The 17,915-nt window shown below is 43.2% G+C and overlaps 3 protein-coding genes across 4 annotated transcripts; 2 read left to right on the top strand and 1 right to left on the bottom strand.

Moving 5' to 3' along the window:
* Positions 1-42: 42 nt before the first annotated feature.
* Positions 43-10,634, bottom strand: LOC6728752. Its single transcript, XM_039294703.2, has 4 exons — positions 10,307-10,634; positions 7,489-7,696; positions 3,889-4,011; positions 43-2,041 (listed from the first exon to the last, which is right to left on the bottom strand). Exons 2-4 carry the CDS (start codon positions 7,693-7,695, stop codon positions 1,301-1,303), a joined length of 1,071 nt encoding a protein of 356 aa, XP_039150637.1. The 5' UTR covers position 7,696; positions 10,307-10,634; the 3' UTR covers positions 43-1,300.
* LOC27209060 (flocculation protein FLO11) lies at positions 4,846-6,191 on the top strand. 2 transcript variants are annotated; one of them, XM_044923204.1, is made up of 2 exons: positions 4,846-5,667; positions 5,809-6,191. In XM_044923204.1, the coding sequence occupies exons 1-2, from the start codon at positions 4,897-4,899 to the stop codon at positions 5,917-5,919; spliced, it is 882 nt and encodes a 293-aa protein (XP_044779139.1). In that variant the 5' UTR covers positions 4,846-4,896; the 3' UTR covers positions 5,920-6,191. The 2 variants fall into 2 exon arrangements, with proteins under 2 accessions (XP_044779139.1, XP_044779140.1); XM_044923205.1 differs by having other exon boundaries at positions 4,846-5,571; positions 5,737-6,191.
* A 3,036-nt stretch (positions 10,635-13,670) lies between the features above and the next one.
* On the top strand, positions 13,671-17,896 carry LOC6728753 (polycomb protein Scm). The gene is made up of 4 exons (XM_016177108.3): positions 13,671-14,711; positions 14,769-15,686; positions 15,752-16,783; positions 16,841-17,896. Exons 1-4 carry the CDS (start codon positions 14,172-14,174, stop codon positions 16,976-16,978), a joined length of 2,628 nt encoding a protein of 875 aa, XP_016035427.1. The 5' UTR covers positions 13,671-14,171; the 3' UTR covers positions 16,979-17,896.
* Positions 17,897-17,915: the final 19 nt, after the last annotated feature.

The raw sequence follows: 17,915 nt of genomic DNA on the forward strand, positions 1-17,915 counted from the left end.
GCTCGGTCCTTAGTTAAGTTAATTAAACGAGATGCTTTGTAATTGAATGTCATGTCAATGCCTCATGATTTTATTTTTTAAATAAGTATATCCGTACATACGTATAATTTTGTATAGTATATAATTTTCTTATATTTTTTTTTTTTTGCAATTTCATTAGTTTAGCTTTTTTGAAAAAGGACTTTTATTTACATACACGTAGGGCAATCAATTCGTATTAAATTTATTAATGTACAGAACGTAACGTTTAAATGGTTAATTTGCTCGGTAAATTCCTTGTTAATTTACACAACACGTGGCGTATTCATGTATCGAAGTACTTGCTTGGATAATATTTCTGATTTTGATCTACGTTAAAATCGTTATTTGTTTTATAAGTTATTCGTAATTCGTAATTCGTTACTCGTTACTCGTTACTCGTATGATTTGGAACCATTTGTCGCTTGATAGCTTAAAACTTGAACCCTTCAACAGCGCAAATTCAATAGTGACCAAATGCAGCTTTAACGAAAAGAGCGTGTGAACAGTACTTTCGGCACTATGTTAATTCTATTTGAGCATTTTTTTGTTTTGCACAAGTTAAAGCACAACGAAGCAAACGCAATGAACATAAAAACCGATTTCCGCCCGCGGAGAATGTAAACCACAATTAATAGTTGGTAAACAAGTTTTGCTTATGTGGATAAAAACGTGAAAATTCCATTTGACTAGTCAATATTGCATGCGATTGATTAATTAACGTCGACCGTTAAAACAATTATGTAAATTACACATAGATCACTATCAATTACGCATGCATGCATGCAATTACGTTTATAATCCTTAGCAGCATCGGTGTATTGGCAAAAGTTTCGGCCATTTCGATCTAGTAAAGTATCTGTATCTAGTAGTATGCACGCTAGTATGGGTATGTATGTATGTTTCACATTAATCGGGGACTTTATTTTCAACAGTATCTGTGAGAGAGGTAGCATAAATCGTTACATACACCGTTGGTTATTTTCGATAAAATAGAGTTCAAATGCGAGTACATCTAGCAACGAGGGAGTAAGTTTGTCATCAAGGGAGTATGTGCACACACAACATGCCTGCCTTGTAGCCAGCCATTAGGAACCGTCGATTTGCATTAATAACCTTGCAGCACTCAGAAGCCGTTGGGTGCCCCTATCGCATCGTATCCGTTTCGGTATCGGTATCGGTATCTGTGTCGGTATTACATATATCTGTATCTGTATCTGCATCTGCATTTGTATCTTTATCGTGTCTGTATATCTGTGTTTGCATCTCGATCCCTACTTACTTAATTAACGTTATGCTGACTTTTGTGAAAGCGGTAGGGAAAGGACCAGGGCACGCGGTCATTTGCATTAACCACCACCAACTCGTTCGGCACCTCGTTGGCCCAGTTGGGCTTGTCCTCCAGCACCTCGAACCGTTCCAGACCCAATCCCACACCCATTCCCAGTCCGAGTCCTACACCCTCCGTTCCCACGTCATTGTAGCTATCCTCGCCCTCATCGTCGTCGTCATCCACATATCTCGCCGGGTTTTTACTGGCCCCATTGCCATCGTCGTTCTCATGATTCGTTTCGTTGGCTTCATTTCCGCTGACCCGATGCCTGGCCAGACCCATTCCGGCCACGTCCAGTGGTTTCTTCGCATAGCTGAGCAACTGCAACTGCTTTGGGAGTGCCTGGGATTGTGGTCCAGTCGGTGCTGATTGCTGGGAGTCCGCATACTGTAACTGTGACGACTCCTTGTACGGCGACTGGGCCCATCCGTAGCTCCACAGTTGGCTGGGGAAATGCTTCCAGGGCAGCAGCTGTTGACGGTCCAGCTGCTCCTCACGAACTGCATCCCTTTCCCTCTCCCTCTGCCTTTCCCGCTCCAGTTCCCGCTCCACTGGCCACTGCTGGCGGTAGCGCCTGCTCACCTTGGGAGCCAATCCTCCTGCTCCCGGTCCTCCGCCTCCTCCTCCTCCTCCTCCTCGCAGCATGACCCTCTTGCCCACGTTCTTCAGGATGGCGCGATTCAGTTCGACCTGGACACAAGAAAGGTAACACGGTTCACATAAAGTGCTGTAAAATGCTGTTAACTGCTGTAAAATGGGTGACAAATTGAAATGGAAGTGGGGTAAGCCCGGTTTTCCCTTATCCCCATGGGTTTGCCATGTACTTTTCCCGGCAAAGGGAAAGCTAAACTAGATTGACATGCATGATGGATGACCACATTGGCAATGTTGTTAACGCTTCAATTTGGATCACAAATCAAATGCCAGTGCGTTATTTCATTAATCGAGGATGAGGGATGTGGCACGATTATATTTTGAGCACTTTAAAACCCTTTAGCAGCAGCTTTAGTTACCAAACTGAAAAGCCACAGATACTTTGCCTAATTACTTTAAGACTCAGGTGCTTGTTTAAAACTCACTTTAATATTTAAAGCCAAGATGATTAATTGTTAGAAATGTATTTATACCTTTTTCCTATCTTCTAGCTTAATACTCAGTTTAGCTTAAATCCAATTTAAGTGTAAATGCCAACTTGCAGTTTTCACACCTTGGAAATGCCATTCTTCTGGTGCTTCGAATATTTATTTAAATTTCTTTCTGTTTGCCAACCACTTTGCAGGACTTTTAAAGAGTCAGGTGTTTGCATTGAGCTGGGGATTCAATGTCTAGCTCGTAAGTTCGGGTGACATTGCATTTTTCCCTTTATATTTTTGGCCATGTGAAAGTCTATTTTCCTCTGCTGGAAATAGAGTACAAACCGAAACGTGATCTATTCCTTTAAGCTGTGAATAAGTGTGTCGATTCATTTAGTTTGCATTCGAATTCAAGTGGCGAATGCTATTTCAGATATCTAGCTCCCAACTTTTGAGTGTAAGATACACGTATCTAAATTTAACCTTCCTTTAATTGTGTGGCATTAAACCTCACTTTGTTTCTTTGAAATTTCACTTTCATTTCGCTCCATTTTATTTCCCTTTTATTTGCCAATCTTACCGCAGGATACTTAGAGTCCCAGGTGTTTTCCTAGAATATTTTGCCTGCTGAAAAGCTCATCTTTCTCCGATTCGGATTGCTTTCGGGATGCATGGATTAATTTATGAAACCCCTTTGACAAATCAATAATGTTATCTGGCGTATGTGAATAGGCACATCCCTGGATGAACATGACCCTCTTTAACGGAAAATCGTGGGAGGAAAGGTGAAGCTATCAAGGCAAATCGTTTGAATTCCTCGCATTAAAACGTTTGATTTTTTTTTTTTTAAATATTTTTGTTGGCCTTTTTGTCTTTTTTTTGTGTGTGTGCGCCTTTGGGGGATCGGAACGTTTTGGTAACCAAATAAACTCGCTTTGTTACCGAGCAAAAATATTTGCGTTACACATACGCCATGTTGGCTTTGTTTTTGCCACTGAGCCTGAGCATGCATATATGTATTTACGTATGTATATTTTTGGGTGTCAGGGCCATCCGAGGTGCTTAAGCCTCGATTTCGGGTTCGCCAGGATGTTGTTTACATTCCAGGAGCAAGCAGATGTGTGGGCTGCACAGCGTCTTCCCGTTTGGATCCTTTGCAAATTTATTAGATTCGCTAGCTGCGATGAATTAAAAAACTTTCTGCACCTGCGTTTTATGCGCTTTTATGGCTTTCGAAAAGTATTTCTCATCAGGCATTCTAGTTTTGATTAGCCCGCTACATTTTCATTTATACCTTGCACCACGACCTACTCTTTGTACCTAAGACGCCGCATTGTTCTCCGTTTGTCTGGGCCATACGAAGCCAAAGTTTTGTTTTACCCTCCTCCTACTTTGCAGCTTATTAAAAATACCTGGCCAAGTGGTCAGCCATCCCCGCTTAATATTGCAGAACACGAGACCCACCTGGCGGGAGTTCTCCTTCATTTGCCTGCGTGCGATTTCCAGGAGCAGCCGCTGGCGCAGCACATCCAGCGGATTGACAATGGACAGCGACGGTTTGTTCCTCTTGGCCAGCAGAAAGTCATCCTAGAACGAAAAACATACATATTTAGTACGTTAGATTCGCTGGTTGGAAGAAGTTTCCCAGCGCATGGCATAATAAAATCCTGACGAGGTAATGCAAAAAGTTTTAAGTCCCTGTGTTTATAAACAGTTCTGTGCTCGAAGTTTATTTACTTTTTTTTTGTTTTTTGATGGAAATTAAAATTATTATTAGCATCGATGGTGGGTAATCTTAAGGGCCTGGGCTATCGCATATTTATTATATCACCTTTTGTTTTTCCCACCATTCGGGAAATTATCGTTACACAAAATCTAGCAAGCTTATCGGTGAGTTGTTCTACGTTTTTTCCACGATGATCAATCGGGAATTTCGTGATAAGAGCTCTTCACTGATAACAGTGAAAACTTCAAGCTAATTCGTGACTCACACGTAGCGACAAAATAAAATGAAAATACAATTACCTTGGGGGGCGATTAAAAAACACCTGATACTATCACTTTACGATCCGGCCAACAACGCATATCGCAATTTCTTTACACCACATAAAAAAAGGGATTTGGATTTCGCTTGATCATAAAGAAATTAGCCGAAATTTATACGGAGTCTGGACAGGTGCTTCTTTGGAAAAATTTAAATATTATCTTTCATTTGTTGGTGTTCCTTCCAAGAAGTATTTACGTGTCCTAAGTTCAAGGCAAACAGTAAACAACCAATCCGAATTCATGTTCAGATAAATATGATAATTACGATTATTGTTGGTCTGACTATCAGACAGGTTCCCTGCGATTAGATAAGAATGTGGCAGTGTGAGGTCGAAATGTCTGGCAGTGAATGGACGTGGTTATCGGGTTTCTATAAAAGCTATGTCCATCTGCAGAACCCGGTAGTATAATCGAAACAATTGCGAAATGAAGGTCCTAACTCTTCTCCTCTTCACTGCATTGGTGGCAGTGGCTTCTGGCCGCCCCAACGGCGGTTGGTTCGGAAATTTCGGCGGCAACTGGGCCAAGAGGTTCGGTTGGGGCTCCGGTGACGATGAAACCGTGCAGGAACAGAAGTGGAATAGCCAGAATCAGTGGAATCCAAATGGCCATGGTCAGGGTCAGTGGAATGGCGGACATGGACACGGACAATCTCACGGAAATAACCAAGGCCTCGGCCAAGGAAACGGACACGGAAACAACCATCATGGTCATCATGGCAACAATCATGGTCACGGTAATGGTCATGGTCACGGTGGACACCGCCCTCCACCACCACCACCACCAACGGATCTGCCTGAGCTGACCACCGAGGATGATGTTGTATCCACCACGGATGTTACCAATCCCGAGGAGGAGACCACTCTGGCCCCCGAGGTTCCAGAAGAATCTACTACCAAGGCACCAGAGGAAATCACCACTGAAGAAGGTAGCGGTTCTTCGGAAGACACCACCACCTTGGCCCCTGAAGTTCCGGAGGAATCCACCACTCAGGCACCGGAGGAAAGCACCACCGACTCTGAGGACGGTAGCGGTTCTGAGGATACCACTCAGGCTCCGGAAGAAACCACCACCGAGGAGCCTGAAGAATCCACCACCGAGGCTCCCGAAGAATCGACAACGGAAGCTCCCGAAGAATCCACCAGCGAGGCGCCCAAAGAATCCACCACAGAGGCTCCCGAAGAATCGACAACCGAGGCGCCTGCAGAATCAAGTGAGGCACCCGTAGAATCGACGACCGAGGCTCCCGAAGAATCCACAAGTGAGGCGCCCGAAGAATCAACCACAGAGGCTCCAGAAGAATCCACCAGCGAGGCTCCCGAAGAATCGACCACCGAGGCGCCTGTAGAATCCACAAGTGAGGCACCCGAAGAATCGACGACCGAGGCTCCTGAAGAATCCACAAGTGAGGCGCCCGAGGAATCCACTACCGATTCTTCAGTGGTCTAGGAAGTTAGTTTCCAAGGTCCCTAGTGCATTTTCTCAATAATCGTTCAAAACTTGGCGTTTCCAAGTAACAAGGTTATTAAACAAAATATGGTGCAAATATTAAACTGTTATAGCTAAATTATTAACGTGTTCACCCAGAAGAACGTGAAACCATTTCTAGGATTAGGATTGAAACCTCATGAAGCCACATCGTGTTATGTAGTCACGCATTCGCCATTTAGTTTTATAGTTCCAACAATCTGAACAATTAAACCACCCGAAAAACGAAAAAATCCAAAGTCACGTTTACTTATATGGCATTACTCAAAACTTTAAGGTACTGAACGCATTATAATGCTTATCACCTAATTGAACTTTCGCTTTCCGAACCATGACAATATTGTTAGTTGGCTGTTTAAGCGTTGCGAGCCGATGATAAACTGATTGATTGACGTACATACATCAATCAATGAATCGCTACTTGACTGATTAGTTGGCAAATCGACCCTTATCGAAACATACATATGTATGTACATGCCCATTTGCTCGGAAGAACATATGTTTGTGCCCAACGATGTGTCATTTATGGTGGTACAAATGGAAAATTTCGTAATTGGCTTTTAACGTCGCCTCGGGGTTGTATTTTTAATTTTGCCCCATCATAATAAAACATCATTTCATTTCTTTCAGTAAATAAAATTAAATTGTTTACGTGTCCTTCGCATTTACGTGCTTAAATCTTCAATTTCGCAAACGAACTTGCCTCGTACTCCAATTCCCTCGAATAAAAAATATAGAATCAACTTAACAAAATTCGAACTTCTTAAAAAGCAGTGGTAAAACTTTTGATTGTGGACAACAGGAGTTGGCCAAGACAAACAGCATGTTTGGTTTTCTTTTTTCTACCATTTGTTTACCTTTAATGACGCCTGCTCAAAATCCTTGACGTAAATTTCCATTTGTTTTTTAAAACCCATAGACTCAAATCAATTTTGTTGCCATGTTCGTGTGGGTTTGGAATTTATACGATCTTTTTGTTCGACCGAAGAAGTTTCACATTGGGGTATTCGAGTTGGTCAAGTGCCTAGATTAGATTGTGGCCAAAAATGTGGTATAGATTTCGAGGAAATCGGAGAGTGGAGATTTGCAACTATTATAAAATGCCTAATGTACTTCCCATCTCTTGATAGCTCATGATAAGAGCTTAATCTTTTAACAAACCTATATATCCGCATTAAATAAACTGCGTATGAGTGATGTTTTAATCAATTTGTTTTTAGGTATATTTAAGGCACCCTTTGCGATCACATTTTCTGGCTTCTTGTAAAGGTTAACGCATTGTGACGAACAATGTGTCAATTTATGAACAGAGTGAATGGAACCAATGACGGTTGTCAAAGGACCGATGAAATCGCCCGTTTGCAAACTGCCGAGCCAATAATTGAATATGCATTCGGAAAACATTCAAACAAGTGACGCAAAAACTGCTGCCACTCACTCACAAAGGGAGACAGCCAGAAAGAAATGCACTCCGATGGCCAGGACCATGTCCATGTCCATGTCCATACCCATGCCCATGCCCATGCCCACCTGTGAGTTCCGTATTCCATCCGGGTAGTCCAGAGGATATCCGTTTGTGCGGCCGCTTCCGCCGACCTCCGCTCCACCCGCTGCCGCTCCCGATCCTCCCGCAGCTCCTCCTGCTCCAGCTGCTCCTCTTTGGGCCGTGCAGACGAGCCTTGTGGCACACAGTAAAGTTAATAACACCGGACAAAACCACGCTGTGGCTTTCATCATTCTGCAAAAGAGGAGGGAAAAAAAAACACACACAGTTGCATGGGTCAGTGCACAATTCACAGAAATGCATGTAACGCCAACAGTTTCTGCATAAAAAATGAAATAAAAATCTATCAAAATGAATCAAGAACGTGAGTATTAGTGTATATCATCATATCAACCAACTCTGCTAAAAACTATGCATATTTATTAACAGTACTACAGGTTATAGGGTATGCAAAGTACCATACAATATGCAAATTTGATCTGTTCATTTGCGTGGAAAATTAAGCTCATCTGCGGCTATTATTTTTTGAATATTTTCCGAGCCACTGTCTTGTGCAAACTTTGACCTCCGCCGTTTTCCCGCTGGAATAGAGTGAAAATAAAATGCTGACAGCTAACCTGTGAAAAATGCGCAATATTCTGACAACAAGAAGTGCTCTCATAATTTATGGGTCACGTAAATATGTGGTACTTCTGAATGCGGCAGTGTAGTGCTTTATGTACTTCCGAATATGCATCTCTGTAGGTACATATATCAATCCCATGTCCCTCTGGACTCTTCAATCAGTTGGCAACTGGAGTCGGGGGCAATTTGCAAAAAGGTGCAAAGAGGAAATTAGGTTCTAAATTGAAGACGGCGACGAGTAAACGGCAGCACAACTAGATTATTTTCCTGTTGCACAGCTAAAGTTACCAGGGGAAAAGTTATTTCCAAAAAGAGGGAAAAGGTGCTTAACTTGGAAAGAACAAGTTCAAAGATACTTTAGGCACATAACAGTCCATGAAGAAACGCTACTAGAGTATCTTGTATCTATTAGATTGTTTCCTTTTCTTAGCCGCAAAAAGATAGGTGATTTTGATTGGACATATAATATTCTTCAAAGCCTGAAGAAATCTCTGGAAGAGCATTCACCAATTATTTCAGCTTAAGCGAACCTTTTTTTTTACTTTTGATCTATAAACAAACCCGTGTAAATGCATAATTAAATGAAAACCCTTTGGCGCTTTCAGGAGTTTTTTTTTTGCGTTCTCCGTTCAGTTTCTCCCATATTTATTTAACATATTTTTCTTTCCTCTGGTTTTTCATCATAATCCTTTCATGAGGTCACTTTTAATTGCGTAGAACAACTGAAAGTTTCACTTTGGTTTTCCCACACCGACGCAATGTAAAGCAACCATTGTTCTCAAAAGTTCCCTAATCCCCGTAACTTTGTGTAGCTAACAAAATTAAGTAACAATTGCCACAACAAGGAAAACTTCTTGCAATTTAGTGTGTGCGTACGTAAAAGTTTGAACTGCCATAACTCAAATTTCTGCATTACACAAAATTAGATTTAACATTCCTAAATAATTTATAATCCCAAGAGCGATGGCAGCTCTAAAGTTAAACACAAATTGGCAATTTTTAAAAAGAAACCAATTTCATTACAAACTATGTGCAAGTGAAATTAACACATGAGTTGCACTATGAAAACCCCATTTTGGGAATTATGGCGGCTCCTTTGTTTTCGGTGGGGGGAAGAGGACATACAGCTCATATAGCACCTGTCACCAGGAGCATTAGACATCGCAGATAACTAAGTGCTCGAATGGCAGCCGCATTAGTCCATGCCGGCAATCACATGTCATATGGATGCCATTCGGCGAACGGGGATTTACGAATCCGCATCTGAATCCGGTGGAAATTCGTGGGCGGGTGGGTTTTGCTGGCACTTTCGGCAAACGACAATTGATGGCTATTGATTTCCCCTAATAGATCGCCTAAATGCTGGAGGAGATGTGATGAATCCATTCCTGGTAACAGCCAGCGAAGTTGCAGCGGAAATTGCAATCCAATTGAATTAGGGATCCCGAGGGGAGTGAAGTAGTATTCCCCAGCCGATATAATGAATGAATTTTCTTACATTCTTACATTTGAAGTTGAGCAAATATTGATTTTGTGAAAGTAATATGGAATTCAAGGCAATAAAACTGCCCTGCCCCACTGAGGATTGTGCTCCTGACAGCCATTGTCATACATTTGCTGGGCGACTCTGGGACCCGGAGACGGAAATCGTGATTGCCCAGGGCTACTTGCCAGGACGTCCCTTCTTGTTTTATCGGCAATTCAAAGGGCGGACCGCGGCACAAGGAAATGAAATCCCTGCTATCTATGCCAACTCGAGATATTTACATGCGTATGCAAATACGAGTATGTGAAAAGTTTTCCAGCTCCTCTAGCTGCCTGACTGGCCGCTTTAAAGGCCGTAAATCCCATTTGATTAGGCCGTAAAAAAAAATCAGCAGAAAAGGCCAATCATTTGGGAATCTGCAGCCCACAGGGTGGCAAAGAAAATTACCAGGTGTGATTGCCGACCTAAGCTTGTTTGCAGTCTATTAGGTTTCGGCGGTGTGTTGTTACCTGAAACCGAACACAAAATGCAAAACTAATTAGCCTAAACGTTCTTCGAGCCATCAATCAAGCTTGCCACCTTTTGGGCCATTCAATTTGCGCCACATTTCCGTTGAGGTTTTCGCCCGAAATCTGATATGTTTTCGCAAAAAAGCCAAACACCAAACACCAAACTCAAAAACATAGAAACAGCACTCTTTCGAAAAATTATTATCACATAAAAGAAGAAATCACCTTATCAGTGGTAATTGCCTCTAATTTCGCTGGATCTGCGGAACTCGGATGCACACTCGACGGATTGATTTATGACGATCGAGATACTATATATTTCGCGTGGGCTTTCGAATTGTCTTATTTTGGGAAAGAGCCCCCCTGCTTTTATGGCTTGTTTATCTTTTTCTAATTTATTTTATGTATTCACGCGTCGCGTCGCGAAACGTTAACTGATTCGGAATCTTGAACTGTTGCTGGAGCTTGTGGCTTTGGTTCCTCTGATGGATTTTCACCCAGCATCGAAATCGAGTGTCGAACGCAACAGGCTGACGACGAGCGGAGGACTCACGGAGTATAGCGATTACGGCGTGTTTTTATATTGGGCGCCACGAAGCGCCCACACGAAGTGCCGGATCCGAAATCCGAGCACGAAATCCGAGGCGTCAGGACGACAGGACGACGGATGGGGGGGCCCGAAGGAATCGGAAGGCAAAGGAAGGTGCTGAAGCCACGCGACGAGTTATGAATGAAAACGTGCGGGTACGGCATGTTGCCAGGATGATGGAAATCGCTCCGGAATCAGATGAGGCGGGTCAGACCGCGTCGTTTGGGTCTGCAATCCCCACTAATAAATCACCAAGGTGTGCGAACGCATTAGGAAATTGACGGATTGTTGGCAGTGGGTGACCCGAAGAGCCTTTGTTTCCAAGTGGTGGTGGTGACGTCCCACAAAATCAGGTGCTTCAGCAACATGTTGCGCGAAGCCGCAACCCCGTCAACTCTGTAATTATCGAACTCAATTAATATTTAATGAGTTTTATTTGCACATTAATTGTTCGATTTAAAAGTGACGAGGATGCGGACTCCGGAGCACTCGATGTCATGTCAAGAGGTGCTAACGTGGCCCGACATTCCGCTAGGACGGCAATCGGGCGTTAAATTGCTCGCCATAAATCCGTCAAACGTTAGCCGCAGGGATCCTGGCCAGGAGATGGATTCCACGCAGGAGGTGCTCTGCCTGCTGGGTGTTTCGTCTTATTTTGGACCAATCAATTTTTATTGGGATATGCGAAGGCTACCAGAGGCCGATATCCTTTCTATTTATGTTAAGAATAACAGCAATCATTACTGCTGATTACCTTGAAATGGCATTTAAACGAATTTAATTAACATTTATATCACATTGTACACACAGCCAGATAAGCAATCTAAGTTATGTAGCTATAATTTGGGACCCCCGAATCTTTCCATACCATCAACATCAACTAGTTTAGCTGGCCCACGCATCACTCAAAAAAGCAACAGTGTTGCCAGCTTTCGCAATTGTCCTGCGTCCTTGGGCGCGTTGATCACCCACTTTGACATACTTTTTAATTGCTTGAAACACGTGTCTTCGGCTTTTATGTATGCAGAATGTGCATGCGTCGGCTTGTAATTAAGCACGTAGGCAAACGCCTCCATTTCCTGCCCAGCAGGATGCTTTATGGCTGATTGAATTCCGTCAAAATGCCACTCCCGCCAATTTATACGTGCTTTTATACGAGCGGTAATGCTGTTTTGGTAGTGCGAGGCAATTTTAAGGCGCTACGTAGGGGGCTAATAATTTACTTTTCATTTTTAATAGAGCAACTAGTAGAGTCTAGCTACTTGCCTGATTACTTTTGCTTAGGGATTCAAGAATGAAAGGACATCGTTAAGGGTGTAAGATGCCACCTAGTACTTGGTTCTTCGCTCCCATTAATGAATATGCTTATTAAGTTCAATCCCCCCACTCCAGTGCCCACGATTACAGCCCACTCGGAGCGAGAAATTTCTTTTGTCCGATTTGCGTAACAAGTCAATGACTCAAGAACTCGTCTCTGGACACCCCTTTTTCTAATAGCCCATCGAGGATTTGACAGGCGACTAAGCGGTAAACGGACATTTAATGAGGAGCAGAAAAGGCAGCCGCCTCATTTCATCCAATTATCCTTGTTATGGGCAGCCGATGGTCCCATCCAATTATGCGCGATTTGACGATTGTGTGAGTGTCAGGGAACTTGGTTTCGGTCAAGTTTAATCATTAATAATTAGGAATGTCTTTATTGAATATTAAATAGGGACATCACGCCGCCTTCAAAACATTCAATTAACAGAGTTATCAAGTTTTTCAGCCGCAATATTTGGCTTTCAGTTGGATCTCTTTGAAACGCAACTAAATGAGCGGATTATTCTGCGAAGCACCTCAATTAAATCAAGTTACGGACCATTTAAGCAAGGCGAAGAAAAATCAAACAGCAGCAGAAGTTAGCCAAAAAGTTTGACCAATATATATTTCGGCTAATCCCAGAAAAGTTTTCCCAACTTGTTTCATCTTTGAGCCGCTTTCGTCTTGCTGAATTTACTGCAAACGAAACTCACTCAATTTCTAGTAATTATTTGCAAGTGATTTGCTAGACTTCTTGACATTTGCGACCCTCTTCGGCAAATAAAATTAACGAAAGGTAAGCAAGTAATATTAATTTGCTTGACCTAATAAAGCCTTAGGCCAAACGTATAAGCCATTATTTTGATAGTAAGAAATTTTTGTATTTCAGTATTGATTGTTTCATGCTTTTGGTAATTACGAATACCGCTCCCCTTTGTTATTCATGATTTTATTAAAATATCAAAACTTTCCCCTTTTTCAACCCATTTTCCACTATCTGAACCGCTTTATTGCGAATTTCTCCCAGTTTAATGGAAATGTTTACATACCAGAGCGTTCCATAAATTGGTAGATATTAGTTTTGTTGACTAACCCATATATATATATTTTTTTTTTTTTTGGATTTTCGGCTGATGTGTGCCGAGCACCACACTTGCAAATTTAAAGACTTTTTATATTATTCACCTATTTACGCCCACTTGATGCTGTGCAAATTTGATTAACGGGCGTTTTGTTAGTTTTACTGGGAAATACTATGCGCTGATATTGAAAGGTAGGAATTCGAATTGATTTTATTTTAGAAAGCTCAACGGATTATAACTTAAGATTTTCAGAATCAAAACAGTTCAGTTTACTGAATAAATAGCTTATAACTTACGCTGTACAATTTATGTCAGGGAATCCAAATTTGCTGTGCTATGTTAAGGGCTTATCTTTTTTATATATTTATGCCTGCAGTAAAATGAAAACAACATTATGGTGTACGTATTGAACATATATATAAAACAATTATAAAATTATAAAACAATTTCTTGCAGTAAAATACGCTGTAAAAAGTTGGATTTAAAAATTCGTTTAATTAACAAAATTGGATTTTCCATTAAACGTTATTTTAAAATAACATTTAGTTGCTTCGATAACATGTTTTGATTAGTCACATTTATTATGTATTTTCATCGCTTCGTGAGCTGTCACGGGTAGGCGACTATCGATAAGCGCAAAGATCTGAATGCCACCACTAGAAAAACAAATATGGCGGAACCGTGGGTAAAAGTAAAAAAAGTGTAAAATTTTGCAGTTTAACCGACTCAAAATCATCTAATTTCCGATTGAAACCGCGTTACAAGATCCGCGCAGCGCGCTAAATATAAATTCCGATCTTTGGTGAACCAGAAACTAATTGTGCGGATCGCGCTTGTTTTCGTTGGGTGATGCGATGCGATTTGGCCACCAATTTGTTATTACGTGACCTCAAGAACGCCGCAAAATTTCGCCAGGCCAAATCTAAAGAAATCGGAAAGTTAGTGCAGCAATACAAAACTTGCATCGGTGGCTAGTGATTCAAGGCAGCCGCAATGCGATTTGACCGCCGGATCGGAACACACGAAATCGAAATCGCCTGAGATGCCAAGGGGCTTGCCGGCGGGAATCAGCAAGTGCGACTACTAGGACAGCCCCCAGGGAGCCACGCGAGAAACCATGTCAGGCGGGCGTGATAGCAGCAACAGCAGCGGGAGCAATTCTGCTGCGGCAGGAGCCAGTACGAATGCCACCTCCTCCGCATCCGCCTCCTCCACATCCACATCCGCCTCCCCTGGAAGCACAACATCGCCCGCGTCCACGCAACGTCAACGGGGAAGACCGGCCAAACGAGCCACATGCACCTGGTGCGGCGAGGGCAAACTACCGCTGCAGTACGTCCTGCCCACGCAGACCGGCAAGAAGGAGTTCTGCTCGGAAACATGCATTGCCGAGTTCCGCAAGGCGTACAGCAAGGGGGCGTGCACCCAGTGCGACAACGTCATCCGCGATGGGGCGCCCAACAAGGAGTTCTGCTCGATCATGTGCATGAACAAGCACCAGAAGAAGAACTGCTCAACCAGGCACAGCAGCGGATCGGCATCGAGCAAGGGCTTGGCGGACAACGAGCGCAAGTTGCTGGCCAGTGGAGCGCCCGCACCAACGGGGCCCTTTCAATACGAGAGCTTTCACGTCTTCGACTGGGATGCCTATCTAGAGGTAAGTCAAGCTGGGATAACGCTTTAACCCCAATCTCATACTTTTTGTGGTTTCTAGGAAACGGGTAGCGAAGCTGCTCCTGCAAAATGTTTCAAACAGGCTCAGAATCCTCCCAATAATGATTTTAAAATCGGAATGAAGCTGGAGGCTTTGGATCCGCGCAACGTCACTTCCACCTGCATTGCCACCGTGGTCGGAGTGCTTGGCTCCAGACTGCGGCTACGACTGGATGGAAGTGACTCCCAGAATGATTTTTGGCGACTGGTCGATTCCACGGAGATCCATGCCATTGGACACTGTGAAAAGAACGGCGGCATGCTGCAGCCGCCTCTGGGATTCCGCATGAACGCATCCAGCTGGCCCGGCTATCTGTGCAAGATCCTCAACAATGCCATGGTGGCGCCAGAGGAGATCTTCCAGCCAGAGCCGCATTCGCCAGAGGAAAACCTGTTCAAGGTGGGCCAGAAACTCGAGGCTGTCGACAAGAAGAACCCGCAACTCATCTGCTGTGCAACAGTAGATGCTATCAAGGATGATCAGATCCATGTAACATTCGATGGTTGGCGAGGGGCATTCGACTACTGGTGCAATTACCGATCGCGTGACATTTTTCCCGCCGGCTGGTGCGCTAGAAGTTGCCATCCCATGCAACCACCGGGCCATAAATCGCGCATGGACTCCAGCTCTAGCAAACAGCGGTGCCCTCGACCACGCTACACTGTTGTAGCTGAGTCCGAGGCTATGGTTCCCGCTTCCCCTGCCACAGCCCACTTCCATCCGAACTGCAAGGGCGGTCCGTTCATCAACAATTCCAAACTGCCCTGCATGGTGACGGGACCCACTTACCAAACGCTGGCCAAGCTTTGCCTGCAGGAGGTTTTAGCTGCCAGCACGGATACGCAACAGCTCTCAAAGTTGCTGTTTGCACTGGAAGGTGATGTTCACATCGTGACGGCAGCGGGGAAAAATTTCACAGTGAGTTCAAGATCTATTTAATTCATTGAAAATCATGTTTAAAATGCACTCTTTGTTTTTTAAAGGTAAAAATACCATCGCCAATGAGAATGAAGGATGACGAAAGCCTGGCCCAATTCATCGAAACGCTGTGCACTACATGCCGGGCATGTGCGAATCTCATTTCCTTGGTCCATGAGACGGAGGAGTGCAAGAAGTGCGCGAATAGTCGGAAGCGTCAACTGACTCAGTCAGCCACACCGCCTTCCTCGCCAGTGCTCGCCGACAAGCGAAACCGTCAGTCCAACTCGGCAACGACATCACCGTCTGAGAAGAATGTCAAGCAGGAAGTGGGTGTCAAATCGCCAGTAGAGTCCAAGTCGAAAAATTCGACGAACAATGGCAAGGAGCCAGCAAGCCAGCAAAACAGCAACCACAGTCTCAACAATAACAACAACAGTGCCAGCAAGTCCAGCAACAAGGTGGTCATAAAATCAGAGCCCAACGGAGCGAACGCGCAGACTTCTTCCACAACGCAGGCTCTGCGCAAAGTACGCTTCCAACACCACGCAAACGCGAATACGAATAGCTCTGCGACAAACGGAAACCAGGAAACGAGCCAGACCACGCACGTATCTACCAGCCATTGCAGCAGCTCGTCAACATCGTCCAGCACAAGCCTTGCCGGAGGATCGGCGAACACCAGCACAATTGGCAAATACCTGGCGCCTCTGGTGGCGGAAGTTCATCCGGAGCAGGCCAATGTCAAGCCCTCGAATAGCTACTACAAGAGTCCGACGACGCTCTCGTCAAGCGCATCGTTGCCGACATCCGTGTCCACGCCGTTCACGGGCTGCCATTCAGCCTCGTCCACTGCACTGGCTGCAGGTGGAGTTACAGCGGCTAAAGCGGCTACCGCGCCGGCTGGAGCAGCGGCAACTGCGGGAGCTTCTCCGAGCTACACCGCGATTACCTCACCCGTGAGCACACCCACGTCTGCTTTGGCAAACTCACATCTGCGGTCGCAGCCCATCGACTGGACCATCGAAGAGGTGATCCAGTACATCGAGAGCAACGACAACTCCCTCGCAGTTCATGGTGATCTCTTCCGAAAGCACGTAAGTAGTAGCCAATACCTCATTAAAAAAAGTAACTTACCCAAGTTTCGTTTGTAGGAAATCGATGGAAAAGCTTTATTATTGCTAAATTCAGAGATGATGATGAAGTACATGGGCCTGAAGCTAGGACCAGCCTTAAAAATCTGCAATTTAGTCAATAAGGTCAATGGTCGTCGAAATAATCTGGCACTCTAAACAAAAAAACATTAAGTTTCAGGCAGCGGACTCGGTTCGGGTTTGACTTATATAGAAATTGTTAACAAATTAGTACCTCCCTTTAACGTAAAGCAAAGCAAACATGAACGATATTCATAGATGTGTTATGTGTTGGCCATTCATGAGGAAAGAATCCCTACCCTATTTTATTATATTGATAATATAAAACACGCTATAACAAATGTAATCGCGAAGACATGAAATTTCCTATACAAAATCAATCGCATAACAAATTATACACAGCCAAGCTCCGGTTTTCAAAACCATTATTATTATTTTTTTCCAACTGCTCGTGATTCTTTTTTGGAATACACATTTACAAATTGAATTATTTAGGTTTATTCAAATTTACCCAGTCAAAGGAGTGGAGTATACGTATTAGTTTAACCATCTATTTCGAAAAATGTGAAATAGTTCTAAATTGTACACAAAATGATTCGACTATTTCGAAAACTGGAGCTCGGCTACCAAAATCGCAATGCACATACATTATATTTATTACACATAAACACGCACATTAGACACCAAAATCTATCCGACACAAAAAAAATGATAATTAACTTTAGAATAGGCGAGAGAAAAACAAATATTAAATGATTGTACATATTTTACATATAATTTTGTAATTATGTATCAATTGCGTTTCCTAACTATAACACTATTTAATTAGTCATTAAACAGGTTGAAGATTTAATTTCTATTAAGTTATTGAAATTGAATATCAGTTTTTAGTTAATTCTTTACATGCAGTTAAGGTCATTTTTGCATATAAGAACCGCTTCCTTTTGCAATATATGCGAAATATAAATGAGAGTAGCATTCGGTCGTGTAAAGTATTGCAATAAGTCTCATTATGTTAACCCAACATCCACTTACAAATACAAAAAATTAAATAGAGCCAACTGTATATATCATT

Source organism: Drosophila simulans, chromosome 3R (genome assembly GCF_016746395.2).
Source record: "Drosophila simulans strain w501 chromosome 3R, Prin_Dsim_3.1, whole genome shotgun sequence".
NCBI lineage: Eukaryota > Metazoa > Arthropoda > Insecta > Diptera > Drosophilidae > Drosophila > Drosophila simulans.

What these genes read in the sequence shown, in the direction of transcription:
- LOC27209060 (XM_044923204.1), top strand. Translation starts at nt 4,897, where the DNA reads ATGAAGGTCCTAACTCTTCTCCTCTTCACTGCATTGGTGGCAGTGGCT. An exon ending in CCGAAGAATCGACAACCGAG is followed by an intron (nt 5,668 to 5,808) that starts GCGCCTGCAGAA and finishes TCGACCACCGAG; the next exon opens with GCGCCTGTAGAATCCACAAG.
- LOC6728752 (XM_039294703.2), bottom strand. Translation starts at nt 7,695, where the DNA reads ATGATGAAAGCCACAGCGTGGTTTTGTCCGGTGTTATTAACTTTACTG. An exon ending in ATGGAATACGGAACTCACAG is followed by an intron (nt 4,012 to 7,488) that starts GTGGGCATGGGC and finishes TTTTCGTTCTAG; the next exon opens with GATGACTTTCTGCTGGCCAA. An exon ending in TGAAGGAGAACTCCCGCCAG is followed by an intron (nt 2,042 to 3,888) that starts GTGGGTCTCGTG and finishes TCTTGTGTCCAG; the next exon opens with GTCGAACTGAATCGCGCCAT.
- LOC6728753 (XM_016177108.3), top strand. Translation starts at nt 14,172, where the DNA reads ATGTCAGGCGGGCGTGATAGCAGCAACAGCAGCGGGAGCAATTCTGCT. An exon ending in ACTGGGATGCCTATCTAGAG is followed by an intron (nt 14,712 to 14,768) that starts GTAAGTCAAGCT and finishes TGTGGTTTCTAG; the next exon opens with GAAACGGGTAGCGAAGCTGC. An exon ending in GTGATCTCTTCCGAAAGCAC is followed by an intron (nt 16,784 to 16,840) that starts GTAAGTAGTAGC and finishes TTTCGTTTGTAG; the next exon opens with GAAATCGATGGAAAAGCTTT.